We start from the raw sequence: 17,500 nt of genomic DNA on the forward strand, positions 1-17,500 counted from the left end.
AAGATAATACATCATCATAATACATCATAATACATCATAATACATCATAATACATCATAATACATCACAATACATCATAATACATCATAATACATCAAATGCATAGAAATAATAATCTAATAATAAAGTAATACATACGTAAACCAAGAACCTCTCATCAGCCTGCATTGAAACTATTCACACTATAGGATGCCAGGTATCTGTCTAGATCGTTGGTTCTCAAAGTGGGGTCCGGGGACCCCCAGGGGTACTTGAGGGGGTTCCAGGGGGTACCCAGCTAAATGATGGATAGGAACCAAATGGACCCTTATGGGTCTGTAACTCTGAGAGTGTACAAATGGAACCAAATGGACCCTAACGGGTCCATTTGGTTCCATTTGTACACTCTCAGAGTTACATTAACATTGATTTTACAATATGAATTGGGGTCCCAGAGATATAAATGCCATTCAATCACTGCTAAAGCCGTAAAAATCTTCTCTTATGGAAGGTCCCTGGCTTATCTTTTCAAATGGGGGTCCGTGGGCTAATAAGTGTCAATTTAGGGGTCCTTGACATGAAAAAGGTTGAAAACCACTGGCCTAGATAACATGCTATCTATGTTACATTTTAGCCTTTGCATAATCCTGTCCAAGATTAGTGTTGATAAAATGCTAAAAAATATATATATATATATATTCCTCAAAGATGTTTTTGGAATATAGCAGAGCCTAAAGGTCTTTATACATCAGAGGCAACGTGATGCGAATAAACCACCCGAAGATGAGCTGACAAATTTTGACACGTCTAGAGCTGTATTATACACCTCTAGCACGACACTTATATGCGTATAAAATAATTCATAAAGTCAATAAAGTTATCTTCGGAGAAACAATGGAGTACCGGCAATGTTTTTATTGAATTTAAAAACAAAAAGAAGTGTTTGGTTTAAAACCCAATACTGACCTGGAGATCAGAAATGTCTGAGTTCCACACTAACAAATCAGGAGCTCAAATTGTACCACAGCCGTTTCAGGCAATACTTTAGAATGTCCATGTGACAATATGAAGGACTCCTCCAACAGCTGGCTCCACGTTTACAGAATTTCCGAGAGCCGACTGATCCGGAGCAGCGGCTAGCCACATGTCTTATGATAGGCTATATTCTACTTGAGGAATGAGACCAAGTACTGTGCGCGTGCGTGTGTGTGTGTGTGTGTGTGTGTGTGTGTGTGTGTGTGTGTGTGTGTGTGTGTGTGTGTGTGTGTGTGTGTGTGTGTGTGTGTGTGTGTGTGTGTGTGTGTGTGTGTGTGTGTGTGTCTGTGTGTGTGTGTACTCACCACAGTCCCACTCATCAGAGCTGTCAGAACAGTGTTTAGCTCCATCACACCACAGAGTACGATGAACACACTGATGGTTAGAACACGATACTTCATTATCCTTACACACCGCTGGAGGAGGGGAGAGGAGAGGAGAAGAGAGGAGAGGAGAAGAGAGGAGAGGAGAGAAGAGGAGAGGAGAGGAGAGGAGAGGAGAGGAGAGGAGAGGAGAGGAGAGGAGAGGAGAGGAGAGGAGAGGAGAGACATTTTCAACAAAAACAGATTTTTAGGTGTAAAAGTACTAGTTATTGGTCACAAATTAACATCAGCAGCCTATGCTAATCTAGGTGTTTCTAGCTAGAATAATGGGATTTCATCATGGCTGCCCGATCGGGGGCAATTGTGACAATGTGTTTCAATGCAAGCAGATTTATTGCCTGGGATTACATTCTTTTATGTTAGTATATGAACATTTCACTACATTTCAAAGTAAAAAAATAAAATAAATAATTGTAATGATATATATAAAACATTCTTAAGTAACAATATCAAATTATAAAAAATACATAGTGATGTGCTTTTATTTGAGATATAGTGTTAATATGACTTATTTTTACAGTGTTACAATTGCCCCCGTCACGGAGGCAATTGTAACACTCTGACTTATTGCATTAAAAGTCATATTTTAGTCTTGTCCTTACTAGTGAAAGCGTATAAATGGTATTAGTAATTAGGGCACATATATGTTTCTTAAGACAAGAGATGACTAGTATATTTCAAGTATTCTGTGAATTATGAAGGAAAATGTAAATAGTGTTACTTTTGACCCCTGTCTCCCCTGCGTTATACTTCTACTCTAGGCAAACATTGTACTTTTTTCTCAACTACAATTATTTGACAGATTTAGTTACTTTGCAGATTTGAATGAATATTACAAAACATACGATGAGCACTTACAGCAGTTGGCCTCGTCCACCAGCAGGGGGCAGTCAGGGAAGCCGTCACAAATCATACTGGATTTAATACAAACTTTACTGCCTGGACACTCCCACAACCCTCTCTCTACACAACCTGAGAGAGAGAGAGAGAGGGAGGGAGAGAGACAGAGAGAGAGAGAGAGAGAGAGAGAGAGAGAGACACAGAGAGAGAGAGAAAGAGACAGAGAGACAGAGAGAGAGAGAGAGAGAGAGAGACAGAGAGAGAGAGAGAGAGAGATTGTCAGAGTCAGAGGTGACACAAACACAGCAGAAACAGATGAAACCCTCTTTGCATGTTTGGGCCGATTGAACAAGTCACTCCAGTGGATGACCCTACCAGCACGGATCACAAAAACTTGATTGTTGAATTCAAAGACGAATCTGCTCTAGAAGCGTTAGAGTTGCCCCTCTGTTGCCAATGGTACATCACATGGATAATTAAGGGGTGGTGTATCAAATACGTTCCTTGGCAAATGAGTATGCAGCTACAGTAGGTGGCACACACACTGAGAACTACCTCAAACAGATTGCAGACGTAGCCTCCTCTGGTGGCAGAAGCTTTGAGGTTGTGTTAACCCATTGAGACCTGAAGCCGATTCTACATGTCTCCTAAATCTCAACAGTTTTCTGAAAAACGTTTCTATATCAGTGGTGCTCAATCTTTTTCATGTCAAGGACCCCCACAATTATATGTATTTGGCCGCGGACCCCCATCAAAATAATTTTGTTCCAGGGACCCCCAGAAGCAAAGATTTGAGTTAAAATGTTCCCTTTAAAAATATATCTATTCAAAGATTTGCACACATTTTCACGATTTTTCAAAAATAGCAGATCTACAAGCTCATAGCGCGGCACTCGGTGCCGCGCTATGAGCTTGTAGATCTGCTATTTTTGAAAAGCCTAAAGTGTAAAATAATGCTTTTTAGCTCAAATCTAAAAATGACACTAAATGGGTTAAAAGATATGCTCACTCAGATGAGTAAAGAACTGAGAAAACCCGGTGAGGAAGAGACATCTGTTCTAAATGTTGAACAGGAAAGCTCTGTGCCTGACCGGCATGATGAGCCACAAACAAAAACTGGAGGCACCAGAAGTGTCAGGAGAACCGTGTCTCTAGCAGGAGATGACTTAAACCCCCCCTGACATACAACAAGTTGTGGTGGAACATATATTGAAGAAGGAGGACTTCAGTTCTCATTCATTGTCCCCACTCAGACTCCGTGCCTTCTCTGGGAAATGTCCCAAACCCAGTAATGAAAGCAGACTATTGAGAGCTTGCTGTCTCCTGCAGCTGATGTGGTTAAAGGGCTAGTAGTCTCGCGTCACCAGACTACTATTCCACAATCTCTGAATGCTATATAGAGTCTGGAGCTCCACTTCCCGAAAGCTGCGTAACGGAAGTTGTTCAGACCGGAAAGACACTCGACCAATCACGACGCGGTGCCCGCGGACCTGTAGTCCCAGTGGAAACAGAACCGAGGCGGAAGCATAGAGTCATAGGAGCGGTAGATTCATGTTATTTGTGAAGCATAGAGTCATAGGAGCGGTAGATTCATGTTATTTGTGAAGCATAGAGTCATAGGAGCGGTAGATTCATGTTATTTGTGAAGCATAGAGTCATAGGAGCAGTAGATTCATGTTATTTGTGAAGCATAGAGTCATAGGAGCGGTAGATTCATGTTATTTGTGAAGCATAGAGTCATAGGAGCGGTAGATTCATGTTATGTGTGCGAGGATTGTTTATCACAGAAAACTGAGAAAGGTTTCATGGAATTAACGCCGAAAAAACTGTGAAAGAAGACACTAGTAGACATAAACAATGTTTATGAGATTCGTTGATTCCAGTCGGACTCCTTTGCGTCACTGCACAATGCTGAAACGGACGTGGGTAGGGGAGGGGCATCCGCTTTCCCCTTACACATGATCAGAGCTTCCGAGTCCCAGACTGTATGCCGGAAACATTTGTAAATTGTGGGAGGCAACAGTCTGGTGACGCGAGACTAAAGGGCTAGGATCTGAAGCTCGTCCTGTTACCTATCTTTGGGATTTTGTCATTACAATATGTCATTAATTAGAAAGAGATTCAGGTTAGGAATTTAATACTTTGTCGTGTGGCGAAGTCACACAGAAAAACACATCAGGCGATCTACGAGCTCTGCTATGTGTGTGTGTGTGTGTGTGTGTGTGTGTGTGTGTGTGTGTGTGTGTGTGTGTGTGTGTGTGTGTGTGTGTACATACCACAGTCGTCCTCATCAGAGCTGTCATCACAGTCCATCTCTCCGTCACAGCGTTTAGAGGAGAGGACACACCTCCCTGACCGACACTTAAAATGACTGGGAGAGCATTCTGTTACCATGGAAACCAGAGAGAAGAAGAAATATGTTACATTTAGTGAATTCGAATAGTCGACTAATCAGTCGAGGGGAGTCTGAGTCGACTTTTTTTCTTTTTTTTTGTATTATAATTATTCGGCTGAGAGATTGGCCTAGTTTGTTATATTAATTAACTAATAATTTGCCAAAAATAGGATATACATCATGATTTATTGGGAGAAACCAATAGTATATGTTAAATCAGACACTAAGCACCCCTACAGACAAATGGAATGTTCCTCATGTCGCATAACATATTTTTTGCATGATTTGACTGAGAGATTGTCAGTGGAATCAGACTCTGATTCACTGACAATCTCTCAGTCAAATCATGAAAAAAAAATGGTGTTGCATTAGTCGACTAATGCAACACACACACACACACACACACACACACACACACACACACACACACACACACACACACACACACACACACACACACACACACACACACACACACACACACACACACACACACACACACACACACACACATTTAGGAAGGTAATTTTATAACCTTTTCTTTGCAATATCTCCTTAACACTGATATTATGGGTTTATGCTTATAGTTGCACGCTGGTGTCACTCACTGAAAATAGCTGATCTACAAGCATCGAACACAGCTGATCTACAAGCATCGAACATAGCTGATCTACAAGCTCACAATTGTGAGCTTGTAGATCGGTTGTGTTGTTTGGTGAACTGTAAAGAGTATCAACGTTATCACAAAGAAGCATTTGTTACACTAGAGAAGTAATCCTGCAAACACACATGTCTGTGTCATGTTTTATATGAGATGGTAATATTTAATAATAATACAATATAATATTCATAATAATCTCTGATACATCATCGTATGGTTTATTCGCGTCACTCTTCACTCTTCACCCCTAAACCTAACCTCTACATCATTGGTTCTCAAAGTGGGGTCCGGGGACCCCCAGGGGTACTTGAGGGGGTTCCAGGGGGTCCCCAGCTAAATGATAGATAGGAAGCAAATGGACCCTTATGGGTCTGTAACTCTGAGAGTGTACAAATGGAACCAAATGGACCCTGACGGGTCCATTTGGTTCCATTTGTACACTCAGAGTTAAATTAACATTGATTTTACAATATGAATTGGGGTCCCAGAGATATAAATGCCATTAAATGGGGGTCCGTAGCCCTAATGCATGTTAAACTGGGGGTCCTTGACATTAAAATGGTTGAGAATCACTGCTAGAGCTGTAAAAATCTTCTCTTATGGGGGTCCCTGGCATATCTTTTCAAATGGGGTCCGTGGGCTAATAAGTGTCCATTTGGGGGTCCTTGACATGACAAAGTTTGAGAACCACTGGTCTACATGTTAATGTCTATCTAATTAAATGATGATTCATCTATCTTAATGATCTTTAACTTCATTCAATTATAATTAAATGTTAATGTCTGACCCCGACCTGCCCCTTTAATTATACTGTCTAATAATAATGTTTTAACCTCACATATTTCTCACATTCTACTATACTTGTGGGGACATTAGGCCTGCATATGTTAAGTAATAGAATGCACGCACGCGCGCCGGCGCACACGCACACACACACACACACACACACACACACACACACACACACACACACACACACACACACACACACAGAGAGACAGGTCGTACTGTACATACCATCTACTCCAGGAACAGGAAGTAAACAGGAAGTGGAGTTTGCAGTGTCTTCTGGGAACTGGCTGCAGTCCGAGTCCTCCGGCCACTGCAATCCCACAATGCTTAGCACCGACTCACAGCGCTCCTTAGCACTACGACACAAAGACCTGAAGAAGAAGAAGAAACAATCCCACAATGCTTAGCACCGACTCACAGCGCTCCTTAGCGCTGCGACACAAAGACCTGAAGAAGAAGAAGAAACAGAAACAATCCCACAATGCTTAGCACCGACTCACAGCGCTCCTTAGCACTACGACACAAAGACCTGAAGAAGAAGAAGAAACAATCCCACAATGCTTAGCACCGACTCACAGCGCTCCTTAGCACTGCGACACAAAGACCTGAAGAAGAAGAAACGAGAGGTGCGATCCATACAAGATTTGTGCTGATAAACTATTTAGACGGAGGCCTTCTAAATCAGTAGCTCTCACATTTATAAGATTTTTTCAATTTTTGAATAGCTAAAATCTAAAATTCCCGGTTTTAAAGGGTTAAAAAACGTCTTCTAAATCCTGATCCCCCGTCGTTTTAGATCTCAGCGTTGACTATTCAAAAATAGCAGATATACACGCGCTCCAAGCTTGTACTGTACATCTGCTATTTTTGAAAACGTTTTTAATTTGCAGGATGTTCCGCCTGTAGTGCATAACTGATGAATTGAGCACAACGGACCACAATGGAAACAAGCCCCAGGGGCTTTTTTTGTGTTATCCTTTTAGCATGACCTTTTGACTGTTACTACCTGTAATTTTTACAAGCACATTAGTGTTGATTTTCCGTTCCATGTAGTTTTAGTCATATTTTAGTCATCTTAAATGTTTTACTGTTAGTCTAGTTTTAGTCGACTAAATATCATAAGACTTTAGTCCACTAAATCTACAGCTGATTTAGTGGACTAAAAGGTATTTCAGCGGTGCCTTGATGGCGTCATAATGGCTGATTTTACACTTGGTTGCATGCTGAAAATAGCAGATCTACAAGCTCACAACGCGTCGCAGTGCGACGCGTTGTGAGCTTGTAGATCTGCTATTCTCAGAGCGCAACACCCGAGCGCAACCAAACATAAAATGACCTGTCTTTTAGTTCTACTGGATCTCTTCTCCACTAGATCCCTCACTAACATTTTAGTCTAGTTTTTATTTGTTGACGAAATGGTCAATATATTTAGTCTTAGTTTTAGTCATCATAGCTTAGTTTTTATGTAGTTCTTGTCAGTGAAAAAAGGTAGTCGACAAACATTTTTCGTCATAGTTTTAGTGGACAAAATCAACACTGAAGCACATTAATAACGTCTTCAATCAGTCAATCAGTCAAAGTGATTAGGATAGGAAGGACAATAGAAGGGTCTCACCTGCATGGGGGGACCCTCTGGTTGGTGTCGGGGTCACATTTGGGGACCAGCAGGGTGCAGGCGTAGAACATGAGGTACTGGTAGCACCCGGTCTGAACCAGCGCCGGGAACAGAGAGCTCTCCCAGGACACAGAGCTCTCCCTCTGGGACTGATGACCCAGGAAGTTAGGAAACCTGGTGTGATGATACGGCTGGTTCATACACAGCTCTAGTGTTATGGGCTCACACTGGGCTGAGAGAGAGACATAGAGAATATGAGAGAGAGAGAGAGAGAGAGAGGTTAGGAAACCTGGTGTGATGATACGGCTGGTTCATACACAGCTCTAGTGTTATGGGCTCACACTGGGCTGAGAGAGAGACATAGAGAATGAGAGAGAGAGAGAGAGAGAGAGAGAGAGAGAGAGAGAGAGAGAGAGAATATGAGAGAGAGAGAGAGAGAGAGAGAGAGAGAGAGAGAGGGGGGGAGGGAGGGAGGATGAGAGAGAGAGAGAGAGAGAGAGAGAGAGAGAGAGAGATTATATATTCATTGACTGAAATAATCATGTTATTTACGATTATTTCACCCCATGGCGAAGATTTAACTTAAACACGCGTGTGTGTGTGTGTGTGTGTGTGTGTGTGTGTGTGTGTGTGTGTGTGTTCGCGTGCGTGCAGGGGACGCAGACAAGCAGTTGCGTTGGGGGCCCATGGCGTTGGGGCCCCCGCCCAACCCAGTCAAAAAAAAAAAAAAGAGTGATTGTTAGCCAAGGTTGATTTTATGTCACAACATAATATTTACGATTCGGACCATCATTTTATGGGAGGTGGGGGCCAAAGATACCGGAAGAGTAAGACAGGTCACAGGTTACAGGTCACAGGTCACAGGTTACAGGTGTAAATGGAGCGAGAGACAATTGAGAAGCAGAAACACACGGGTGGAAAAGTACAAGAATGACTTAACCCTGCAATTTCCGATACAACTGGTGTCATTCTGTGGGTGCTTACGAGACAGCATGCATTGCTACAGCTAACAACAACTTCTTATTGTAGTTCTATAGTTTCTGTGAAGTCTGCACTGTATTGCTGCTTTTCCTGACCATACCAGTCACAGTGGCATCGGCCCAACGTTCCTTCTCCAAATGAAAGCTGATCCAAAGTTATCTGAGGAGTGCTATGGGACCGGGTGGCCTCAGTGGAACCGGCCACGCTGTCCATGGAGAATACCCACGCACGCCAGCTGGATCTGAAGGACCTTATCAATCAGGGGTATCAATCAGGGGTCCGGGACCCCTTGGGGGTCCCCAAAGTCACTACAGGGGGGCTGCCAAAATCTTTGTGATTTTTACATTAACCACTTCAACCAAGCATCCCTATTCTGAGGAGAACTTTAGCCGAAAATAGCAGATCTACAAGCAGACAACGCCTCGCGCTGTCTGCTTGTAGATCTGCTATTTTCGGCAGAGAGATCTGGGGGGGAAAAAGAGCGGACCGAGTACAGAGTGAAAGGTCTAGTTTACTTATTATGGACGGTTTATGTGGTTAAAAGTCTGAAAACACACATTAACATGAATACAACACTGATGACAGACAGTGTCTGTCAAATAAGTCTATGAAGCTATCTATGAAATCTATGAAAAGATTGTATTCTATACGATATATAATGGGGGGTCTCTCTCAGCCAAGGGGTCCTTGGCCTGAAAGCGTTGAAGAGCCCTGTTATAAATGACTTTGCAGAGCGAACATCCCAGAAGGTTCATCTATAAGGTAAGGAGAGGCAGAGCCTTTTTCATTTATCTTAATAAACACTAAGAACTTTAATCTGTTGTTGTGGAGAAACGTCACCACAGATGTTGTTATTGTTATTGTAGCCCATCTTCATTTATTTTGTTTCTCCTCTCAACCCAGTGACTCTGTCCAAGGTGCTGAAGAGGCCGGGTGTTGACATGAAGCTTGTGTTACTGTACTCACTGTATACGGACATTATTGTGTTATTGACTTCATTAAAGACCACCGAAGTCTGACGTAATTTACACATCCTTTGTTTGTCTACCTGGTTCGCAGTTTTCCACCCCCCCATTCTGAATACCCATAGACGTGTTTAATATCGCGTCAAATAAGAACTGTGTTCCAAAAATAAACAAATGATCCCGGCGGTTTGACTCTTATGGATATGAAGCATCAACTGACGGTGAGAAAACCATAATGTTACTTCCGCCGAATTAGTGAAATTTTCGCCAGAAACAGACAGTATCAAATATATAAGTGACTGACTATCATAAACCATACAGAACCTCCTCCCTGAAAATATCACAGAGACAGTTTGTTTATTTCTGGACCTCAATTCTTCTATGAGACGATTCTAAGACGACCCAATGTTATTCTCCATAGAGAAATGACTTTACCAACCAGGGGATGAACGAGTGACGTCAGGACTTCGGTGGTCTATATCTGTGCCAAACTGTGCATTCTTGTTGTCAAAACGCACGCTTTGAGAAGCACAGTGTTCAGTTGTTGAATGTATGGGAGGAAAATGGAGAATTTAAAATAAAATGTGATTATTTTACTTTATTATTTTGTTGTTTACTTTATTAAGCATTTCTAATGGCTTTTTTATACTTAGTTTTCTTTGCCCACCGTGGCCTTATAGACCGATATAGTATATATTTGTTTAACTTTTGGCTGTTTTCTTATTGTTTCTTTTCTTAATTGGCTACATAGAAACACAGAAAAGAGCCATAATCTGATCTATAATGCCAAACCTTGCTAAATATAACATTCAAATAACTAAATCTTATTTGCAACCATGCATTAGGCTATTTTTTGTACCGCATTTAAAATAAGATAAGTGTGTGTGTGTGTGTGTGTGTGTGTGTGTGTGTGTGTGTGTGTGTGTGTGTGTGTGTGTGTGTGTGTGTGTGTGAGTCTTACTACAGTTGCCTTGGTCACAGGTGGGGTTGGCTCCTCCTCCACACACCGGGGAACAGGAAGTGGACGAACAGCTGGTCTGACCTGGGACACACACCCTCTGAACTGCACGCGCGCGCGCGCACACACACACACACACACACACACACACACACACACACACACACACACACACACACACACACACACACACACACACACACACACACACACACACACACACACACACAACACACATTTTAACCATTTATTTATGTCCACATAAATGTCTTCTAAATCAGTGGCTCTCAAACTTTTCATGCCAATGACCCCTAAAATGATATGTATGTGGCCGCAGACCCCCATCTGAAAATATGTTGTGCCAGGGACCACCCCTCCCCCCCTCCCAAAGAGGAGAATTGTGTTTAAAAAAAATATATATATATATATATATTAAAAACACAAAAAAATAAAAATAGCAGAATTGAGCTTGTAGATCTGCTATTTTCGACACTCACTGTTCTAAATCCTAAGAGTTTTCTGGAAAACGTATACAGTAGGCTATATACTGTAGCTACTGTCACTCACTTTGTAACCTAGTAGTTAGTCAGGTATGAGGACACTGTCCTCTGACTATATAAAATACCAATCCCATTGACATTTGCTTTACCCTGTCTTCCATCCCACATTTGCGTAATTTACAATAGAAATATTACATAAAAATAGTAATCTAATAATAAAGTAATACATAAGTAAACCAATAATCTAATAATAACTAATACATACGTAAACCAATAACCTATAACCTATCATCAGCCTGCACATTGAAACTATACACACTATAGCATTGGTTCTCAAACTTTTTCATGTCAAGGACCCCCAAATTGACACTTATTAGCCCGTGGACCCCCATTTGAATAGATATGCCAGGGACCCCCATAAGAGAAGATTTTTACAGCTCTATAGCAGTGATTCTCAACCATTTTAATTTCAAGGACCCCCCACTTTGACATCCATTAGGTTACAGACCCCCGTTTAATGGCATTTCTATCTCTGGGACCCCAATTCATATTGTAAAATCAATGTTAATTTAACTCTGAGAGTGTACAAATGGATTTGGATCCATTTGTACACTCTCAGAGTTACAGACCCATATGGGTCCATTTGGTTCCTATTCATCATTTAGCTGGGTACCCCCTGGAACCCCCTCAAGTACCCCTGGGGGTCCCCGGACCCCACTTTGAGAACCAACGCACTATAGCATCTGTCTACATAACATGCTATCTAAGTTACATTTTAGCCTTAGCATGATCCTGCAAGGCTAGGTCTAGTGCTACGGGCTGATATGGAGTCTGAAGAGGTGAGTCTTCAGATTACGACAGAAGATTGGGAGTGAGTCTGCAGTTCTAACTGCAATGGGGAGTTCATTCCATAGTTTGGGAGCCAGAAGGGAGAAGAGTGTAGGACTTGTGGAGCGTTGTCCAGGGTGTTTTAGAGAAGAGAGACGAGTCTATGACGTGTGGAGCGTTGTCCAGGGTGTTTTAGAGAAGAGAGAAGAGTCTAGGACGTGTGGAGCGTTGTCCAGGGTGTTTTAGAGAAGAGAGAAGAGACGTGTGGAGCGTTGTCCAGGGTGTTTTAGAGAAGAGAGAAGAGTCTATGACGTGTGGAGCGTTGTCCAGGGTGTTTTAGAGAAGAGAGAAGAGACGTGTGGAGCGTTGTCCAGGGTGTTTTAGAGAAGAGAGAAGAGTCTAGGACGTGTGGAGCGTTGTCCAGAGTGTTTTAGAGAAGAGAGAAGAGACGTGTGGAGCGTTGTCCAGGGTGTTTTAGAGAAGAGAGAAGAGTCTATGACGTGTGGAGCGTTGTCCAGGGTGTTTTAGAGAAGAGAGAAGAGTCTAGGACGTGTGGAGCGTTGTCCAGAGTGTTTTAGAGAAGAGAGAAGAGTCTATGACGTGTGGAGCGTTGTCCAGAGTGTTTTAGAGAAGAGAGAAGAGTCTAGGACGTGTGGAGCGTTGTCCAGAGTGTTTTAGAGAAGAGAGAAGAGTCTAGGACGTGTGGAGCGTTGTCCAGGGTGTTTTAGAGAAGAGAGAAGAGTCTAGGACGTGTGGAGCGTTGTCCAGGGTGTTTTAGAGAAGAGAGAAGAGTCTAGGACGTGTGGAGCGTTGTCCAGAGTGTTTTAGAGAAGAGAGAAGAGTCTAGGACGTGTGGAGCGTTGTCCAGAGTGTTTTAGAGAAGAGAGAAGAGTCTAGGACGTGTGGAGCGTTGTCCAGAGTGTTTTAGAGAAGAGAGAAGAGTCTAGGACGTGTGGAGCGTTGTCCAGAGTGTTTTAGAGAAGAGAGAAGAGTCTATGACGTGTGGAGCGTTGTCCAGAGTGTTTTAGAGAAGAGAGAAGAGTCTAGGACGTGTGGAGCGTTGTCCAGGGTGTTTTAGAGAAGAGAGAAGAGTCTAGGACGTGTGGAGCGTTGTCCAGGGTGTTTTAGAGAAGAGAGAAGAGTCTAGGACGTGTGGAGCGTTGTCCAGAGTGTTTTAGAGAAGAGAGAAGAGTCTAGGATGCGTGGAGCGTTGTCCAGAGTGTTTTAGAGAAGAGAGAAGAGTCTAGGACGTGTGGAGCGTTGTCCAGGGTGTTTTAGAGAAGAGAGAAGAGTCTAGGACGTGTGGAGCGTTGTCCAGGGTGTTTTAGAGAAGAGAGAAGAGTCTAGGACGTGTGGAGCGTTGTCCAGGGTGTTTTAGAGAAGAGAGAAGAGTCTAGGATGCGTGGAGCGTTGTCCAGAGTGTTTTAGAGAAGAGAGAAGAGTCTAGGACGTGTGGAGCGTTGTCCAGAGTGTTTTAGAGAAGAGAGAAGAGTCTAGGACGTGTGGAGCGTTGTCCAGAGTGTTTTAGAGAAGGTTCTGACAGCTTCTCTGTGTTAGTAGATACGGGGGTGTCATATCTTTGGTTGCTCTGTTTTGTACTCTGTGCGGGCAGTAACTGGGAGCTAATGGAGTGAGCAGAGAAGGGGGGAGACATGTGAGTGCGTAGAGAGACAGACAGGCAGACAGACAGACAGACAGACAGACAGACAGACAGACAGACAGACAGACAGACAGACAGACAGACAGACAGACAGTCAGACAGACAGGCAGGCAGACAGACAGACAGGTACGTACCAGGTGTGTCAGTGTGACAATGTCTCTCATCACTCCCGTCTCTACAGTCCTCTTCTCCATCACAACGAAAAGCTGGAGGAACACACTGTCCGTCCTCACACTGTACCAGACCCTGACTGCTGCACGCTGAAACACACACATTATTACACACACACACACACACACACACACACACACACACACACACACACACACACACACACACACACACACACACACACACACACACACACACACACACACACACACACACACACATTTTGGCAAAATGAGCATATCATTAATAAAATAAAAAACTAAATAATTATTAACTAAATAATATATAATATGAGTTTAATGTTAGCTTAACCCATTAAGACCTGGAACTGTGTCATTTTTAGATTTGAGCTAAAACGCATTATTTTACACTTTGGGCTATTTTTGAAAAATCGTGAAAATGTGTGCAAATCTTTGAATATATATATTTTTAAAGCGAACATTTTTAACTCAAATCTTTGCTTCTGGGGGGTCCCTGGAACAACATATTTTGAGATGGGGGTCTGCGGCCAAATACATATCATTTTGGGGGTCCTTGACATGAAAAAGATTGAGCACCACTGATATAGAAACATAGGTTTTTCAGAATACTGTTGAGATTTAGGAGACATGTAGAATCAGCTTCAGGTCTCAATGGGTTAAAACAGTTCAGTAATGATTACAGTTTAATATAAACTCACAACAGTTGAGCTCATCACTCTTGTCGATACAGTCATGGTCTCCATCACACAGCCAGTCTCTGGACACACACCTTCCTTCTCCACACCGATGCTCACGCACTGGGTCACACACTGCAACACACAAACACACACAATGATACACACACTGGGTCACACACAATACACACAATACACACACAATGATACACACAAACTAGGGTAGGTTCCCTCACAAAAACATGCAGTAATCCTGGTCTCTATACTGCCTCCCCCTGGTCAGCCGGGGCGCCTGATGGAGGGGAAAGGAACTGGTTGGAATAACGTGTTCCTTCCACACGCTACGTCCTACCGGGGAAACTCCCCCCTATCAGGTGACAAGAAGCTACGTCCTACCAGGGAAACTCCCCCCTGTCAGGTGACAAGAAGCTACGTCCTACCAGGGAAACTCCTCCCTGTCAGGTGATAAGAAGCTACGTCCTACCAGGGAAACTCCCCCCTGTCAGGTGATAAGAAGCTACGTCCTACCAGGGAAACTCCCCCCTATCAGGTGATAAGAAGCTACGTCCTACCAGGGAAACTCCCCCCTGTCAGGTGATAAGAAGCTACGTCTTACCAGGGAAACTCCCCCCTGTCAGGTGATAAGAAGCTACGTCCTACCAGGGAACCTCCCCCCTGTCAGGTGATAAGAAGCTACGTCCTACCAGGGAAACTCCCCCCTGTCAGGTGATAAGAAGCTACGTCCTACCAGGGAAACTCCCCCCTATCAGGTGATAAGAAGCTACGTCCTACCAGGGAAACTCCCCCCTGTCAGGTGACAAGAAGCTACGTCCTACCAGGGAAACTCCCCCCTGTCAGGTGACAAGAAGCTACGTCCTACCAGGGAAACTCCTCCCTGTCAGGTGACAAGAAGCTACGTCCTACCAGGGAAACTCCCCCCTGTCAGGTGACAAGAAGCTACGTCCTACCAGGGAAACTCCCCCCTGTCAGGTGACAAGAAGCTACGTCCTACCAGGGAAACTCCCCCCTGTCAGGTGATAAGAAGCTACGTCCTACCAGGGAAACTCCCCCCTGTCAGGTGATAAGAAGCTACGTCCTACCGGGGAAACTCCCCCCTGTCAGGTGATAAGAAGCTACGTCCTACCGGGGACACTCCCCCCTGTCAGGTGATAAGAAGCTACGTCCTACCGGGGAAACTCCCCCCTGTCAGGTGATAAGAAGCTACGTCCTACCGGGGACACTCCCCCCTGTCAGGTGATAAGAAGCTACGTCCTACCAGGGAAACTCCTCCCTGTCAGGTGATAAGAAGCTACGTCCTACCAGGGAAACTCCCCCCTGTCAGGTGATAAGAAGCTACGTCCTACCGGGGAAACTCCCCCCTGTCAGGTGATAAGAAGCTACGTCCTACCAGGGAAACTCCTCCCTGTCAGGTGATAAGAAGCTACGTCCTACCAGGGACACTCCCCCCTGTCAGGTGATAAGAAGCTACGTCCTACCAGGGACACTCCCCCCTGTCAGGTGATAAGAAGCTACGTCCTACCGGGGACACTCCCCCCTGTCAGGTGATAAGAAGCTACGTCCTACCAGGGAAACTCCCCCCTGGTGACAAGAAGGTCAGTTGGCTCTCATGCACTGAAGGAGACATGAGCTCGGCCCTGGCCTCCCTAGGTTGGCAGAGGGAGTGTAGTGCCCAGGATTACATAGATAAATGGCACTGGGTGTAAAAAGTGGGTTTACAAAATCGTGGGATAAAAAATGTAATTTTTATTATACACAAACACACAAAATGATACACACAAACTCACACTATGTCGGACACTGCAGTACCCAAAGCAGCCAGTTGCAAAGAAGAGGGCGCTAACCATTACAGACTGTTATTACAATGCTTGATTCTGATTGGTCCATCACTGAATTCAGCTGTGTGTTATTTCTGCATAATGACCGATGAGCTCTATAACAGACCTCTGTCTGATCAAAGACTCAGAGCACCTGATTGGCTCATATCAATCTGTCTAATCAAAGACTCAGAGCACCTGATTGGCTCATATCAATCTGTCTAATCAAAGACTCAGAGCACCTGATTGGCTCATATCAATGTGTCTAATCAAAGAATCAGAGCACCTGATTGGCTCATATCAACCTGTGTTGCTTGATGTTATGCTGTATCCAACATGACAACCATGTAAACAAACACACCATGTTATTTACTACTAAACAATGCTGTTACATGTGTGTAAAATGGACACTACAATAACCAGATATTGATTCTATTTTATTCCTGTTGTTTTCTGAGGCGACACGTTGCACTGAACACACCTGACATACATGAATGGAATACTGTCATTACTGTATTAACCAATGAAATCCTTTGTTTTGTTACTTTGGGATCAGTTTATTCATTTCTTTATGAAGTAGGCGTGTAATATGCAGGATAATCAATGGGGAGCTGGTCATTATTGAGAAATACAGCCCTTCAGGGTGATTAACACCCTGTTAGGGTTTATTTATCAATATAACATCTGCAGTAATGAGGAGTCAGACACTGACACTGTTTCCCCTTTTTCACCTCTGTATTGGTTGATGTATTAATGTGTTAATATTATATATTATGTTGATGAATTGAATACATAGGACCACAATGGAAACAAGTCCCCCAGGAGCCTTAATGTCTGACTGTACCTCATGTTTACATTTATGTCTAATGAAAAGAATATTCAACCAATCAAAGCTCACCACAGTTGAGTTCGTCGCTCATGTCTCCACAGTCGTCATAACCGTCACACACCAGAGGGGGCGCCACACAGCGGCCTGTACCACACCTAAACTCACTGTCAATGCAGTCTGAAGGAGAGAGAGAGAGAGAGAGAGAGAGAGAGAGAGAGAGAGAGAGAGAGAGAGAGAGAGAGAGAGAGAGAGAGAGAGAGAGAGACAGAGAGAGAGAGAGAGAGAGAGAGAGAGACAGAGACAGAGACAGAGACAGAGAGAGAGAGAGAGAGAGAGAGAGAGACAGAGACAGAGACAGAGACAGAGACAGAGAGAGAGAGAGAGAGATAGTGAGTATTAAAATGTTATGACCAAAATA

At 43.5% G+C, this 17,500-nt stretch overlaps 1 protein-coding gene across 1 annotated transcript in view; it reads right to left on the minus strand.

Annotated features, from left to right (window-relative positions):
- Positions 1-17,500, minus strand: part of corin (corin, serine peptidase) — a 58,341-nt gene that overhangs the window by 10,375 nt on the left and 30,466 nt on the right. The window contains 9 exon segments of the mRNA XM_084042873.1: positions 1,320-1,430; positions 2,256-2,369; positions 4,514-4,621; positions 6,311-6,456; positions 7,701-7,932; positions 10,608-10,709; positions 13,727-13,852; positions 14,443-14,553; positions 17,152-17,259. Of these exon segments, the coding sequence (XP_083898999.1) occupies positions 1,320-1,430; positions 2,256-2,369; positions 4,514-4,621; positions 6,311-6,456; positions 7,701-7,932; positions 10,608-10,709; positions 13,727-13,852; positions 14,443-14,553; positions 17,152-17,259 (1,158 nt within the window).

The sequence above is a fragment of the Gymnoscopelus microlampas genome, assembly GCF_963454915.1.
Source record: "Gymnoscopelus microlampas genome assembly, chromosome: 19".
In the NCBI taxonomy this organism is placed as follows: domain Eukaryota; kingdom Metazoa; phylum Chordata; class Actinopteri; order Myctophiformes; family Myctophidae; genus Gymnoscopelus; species Gymnoscopelus microlampas.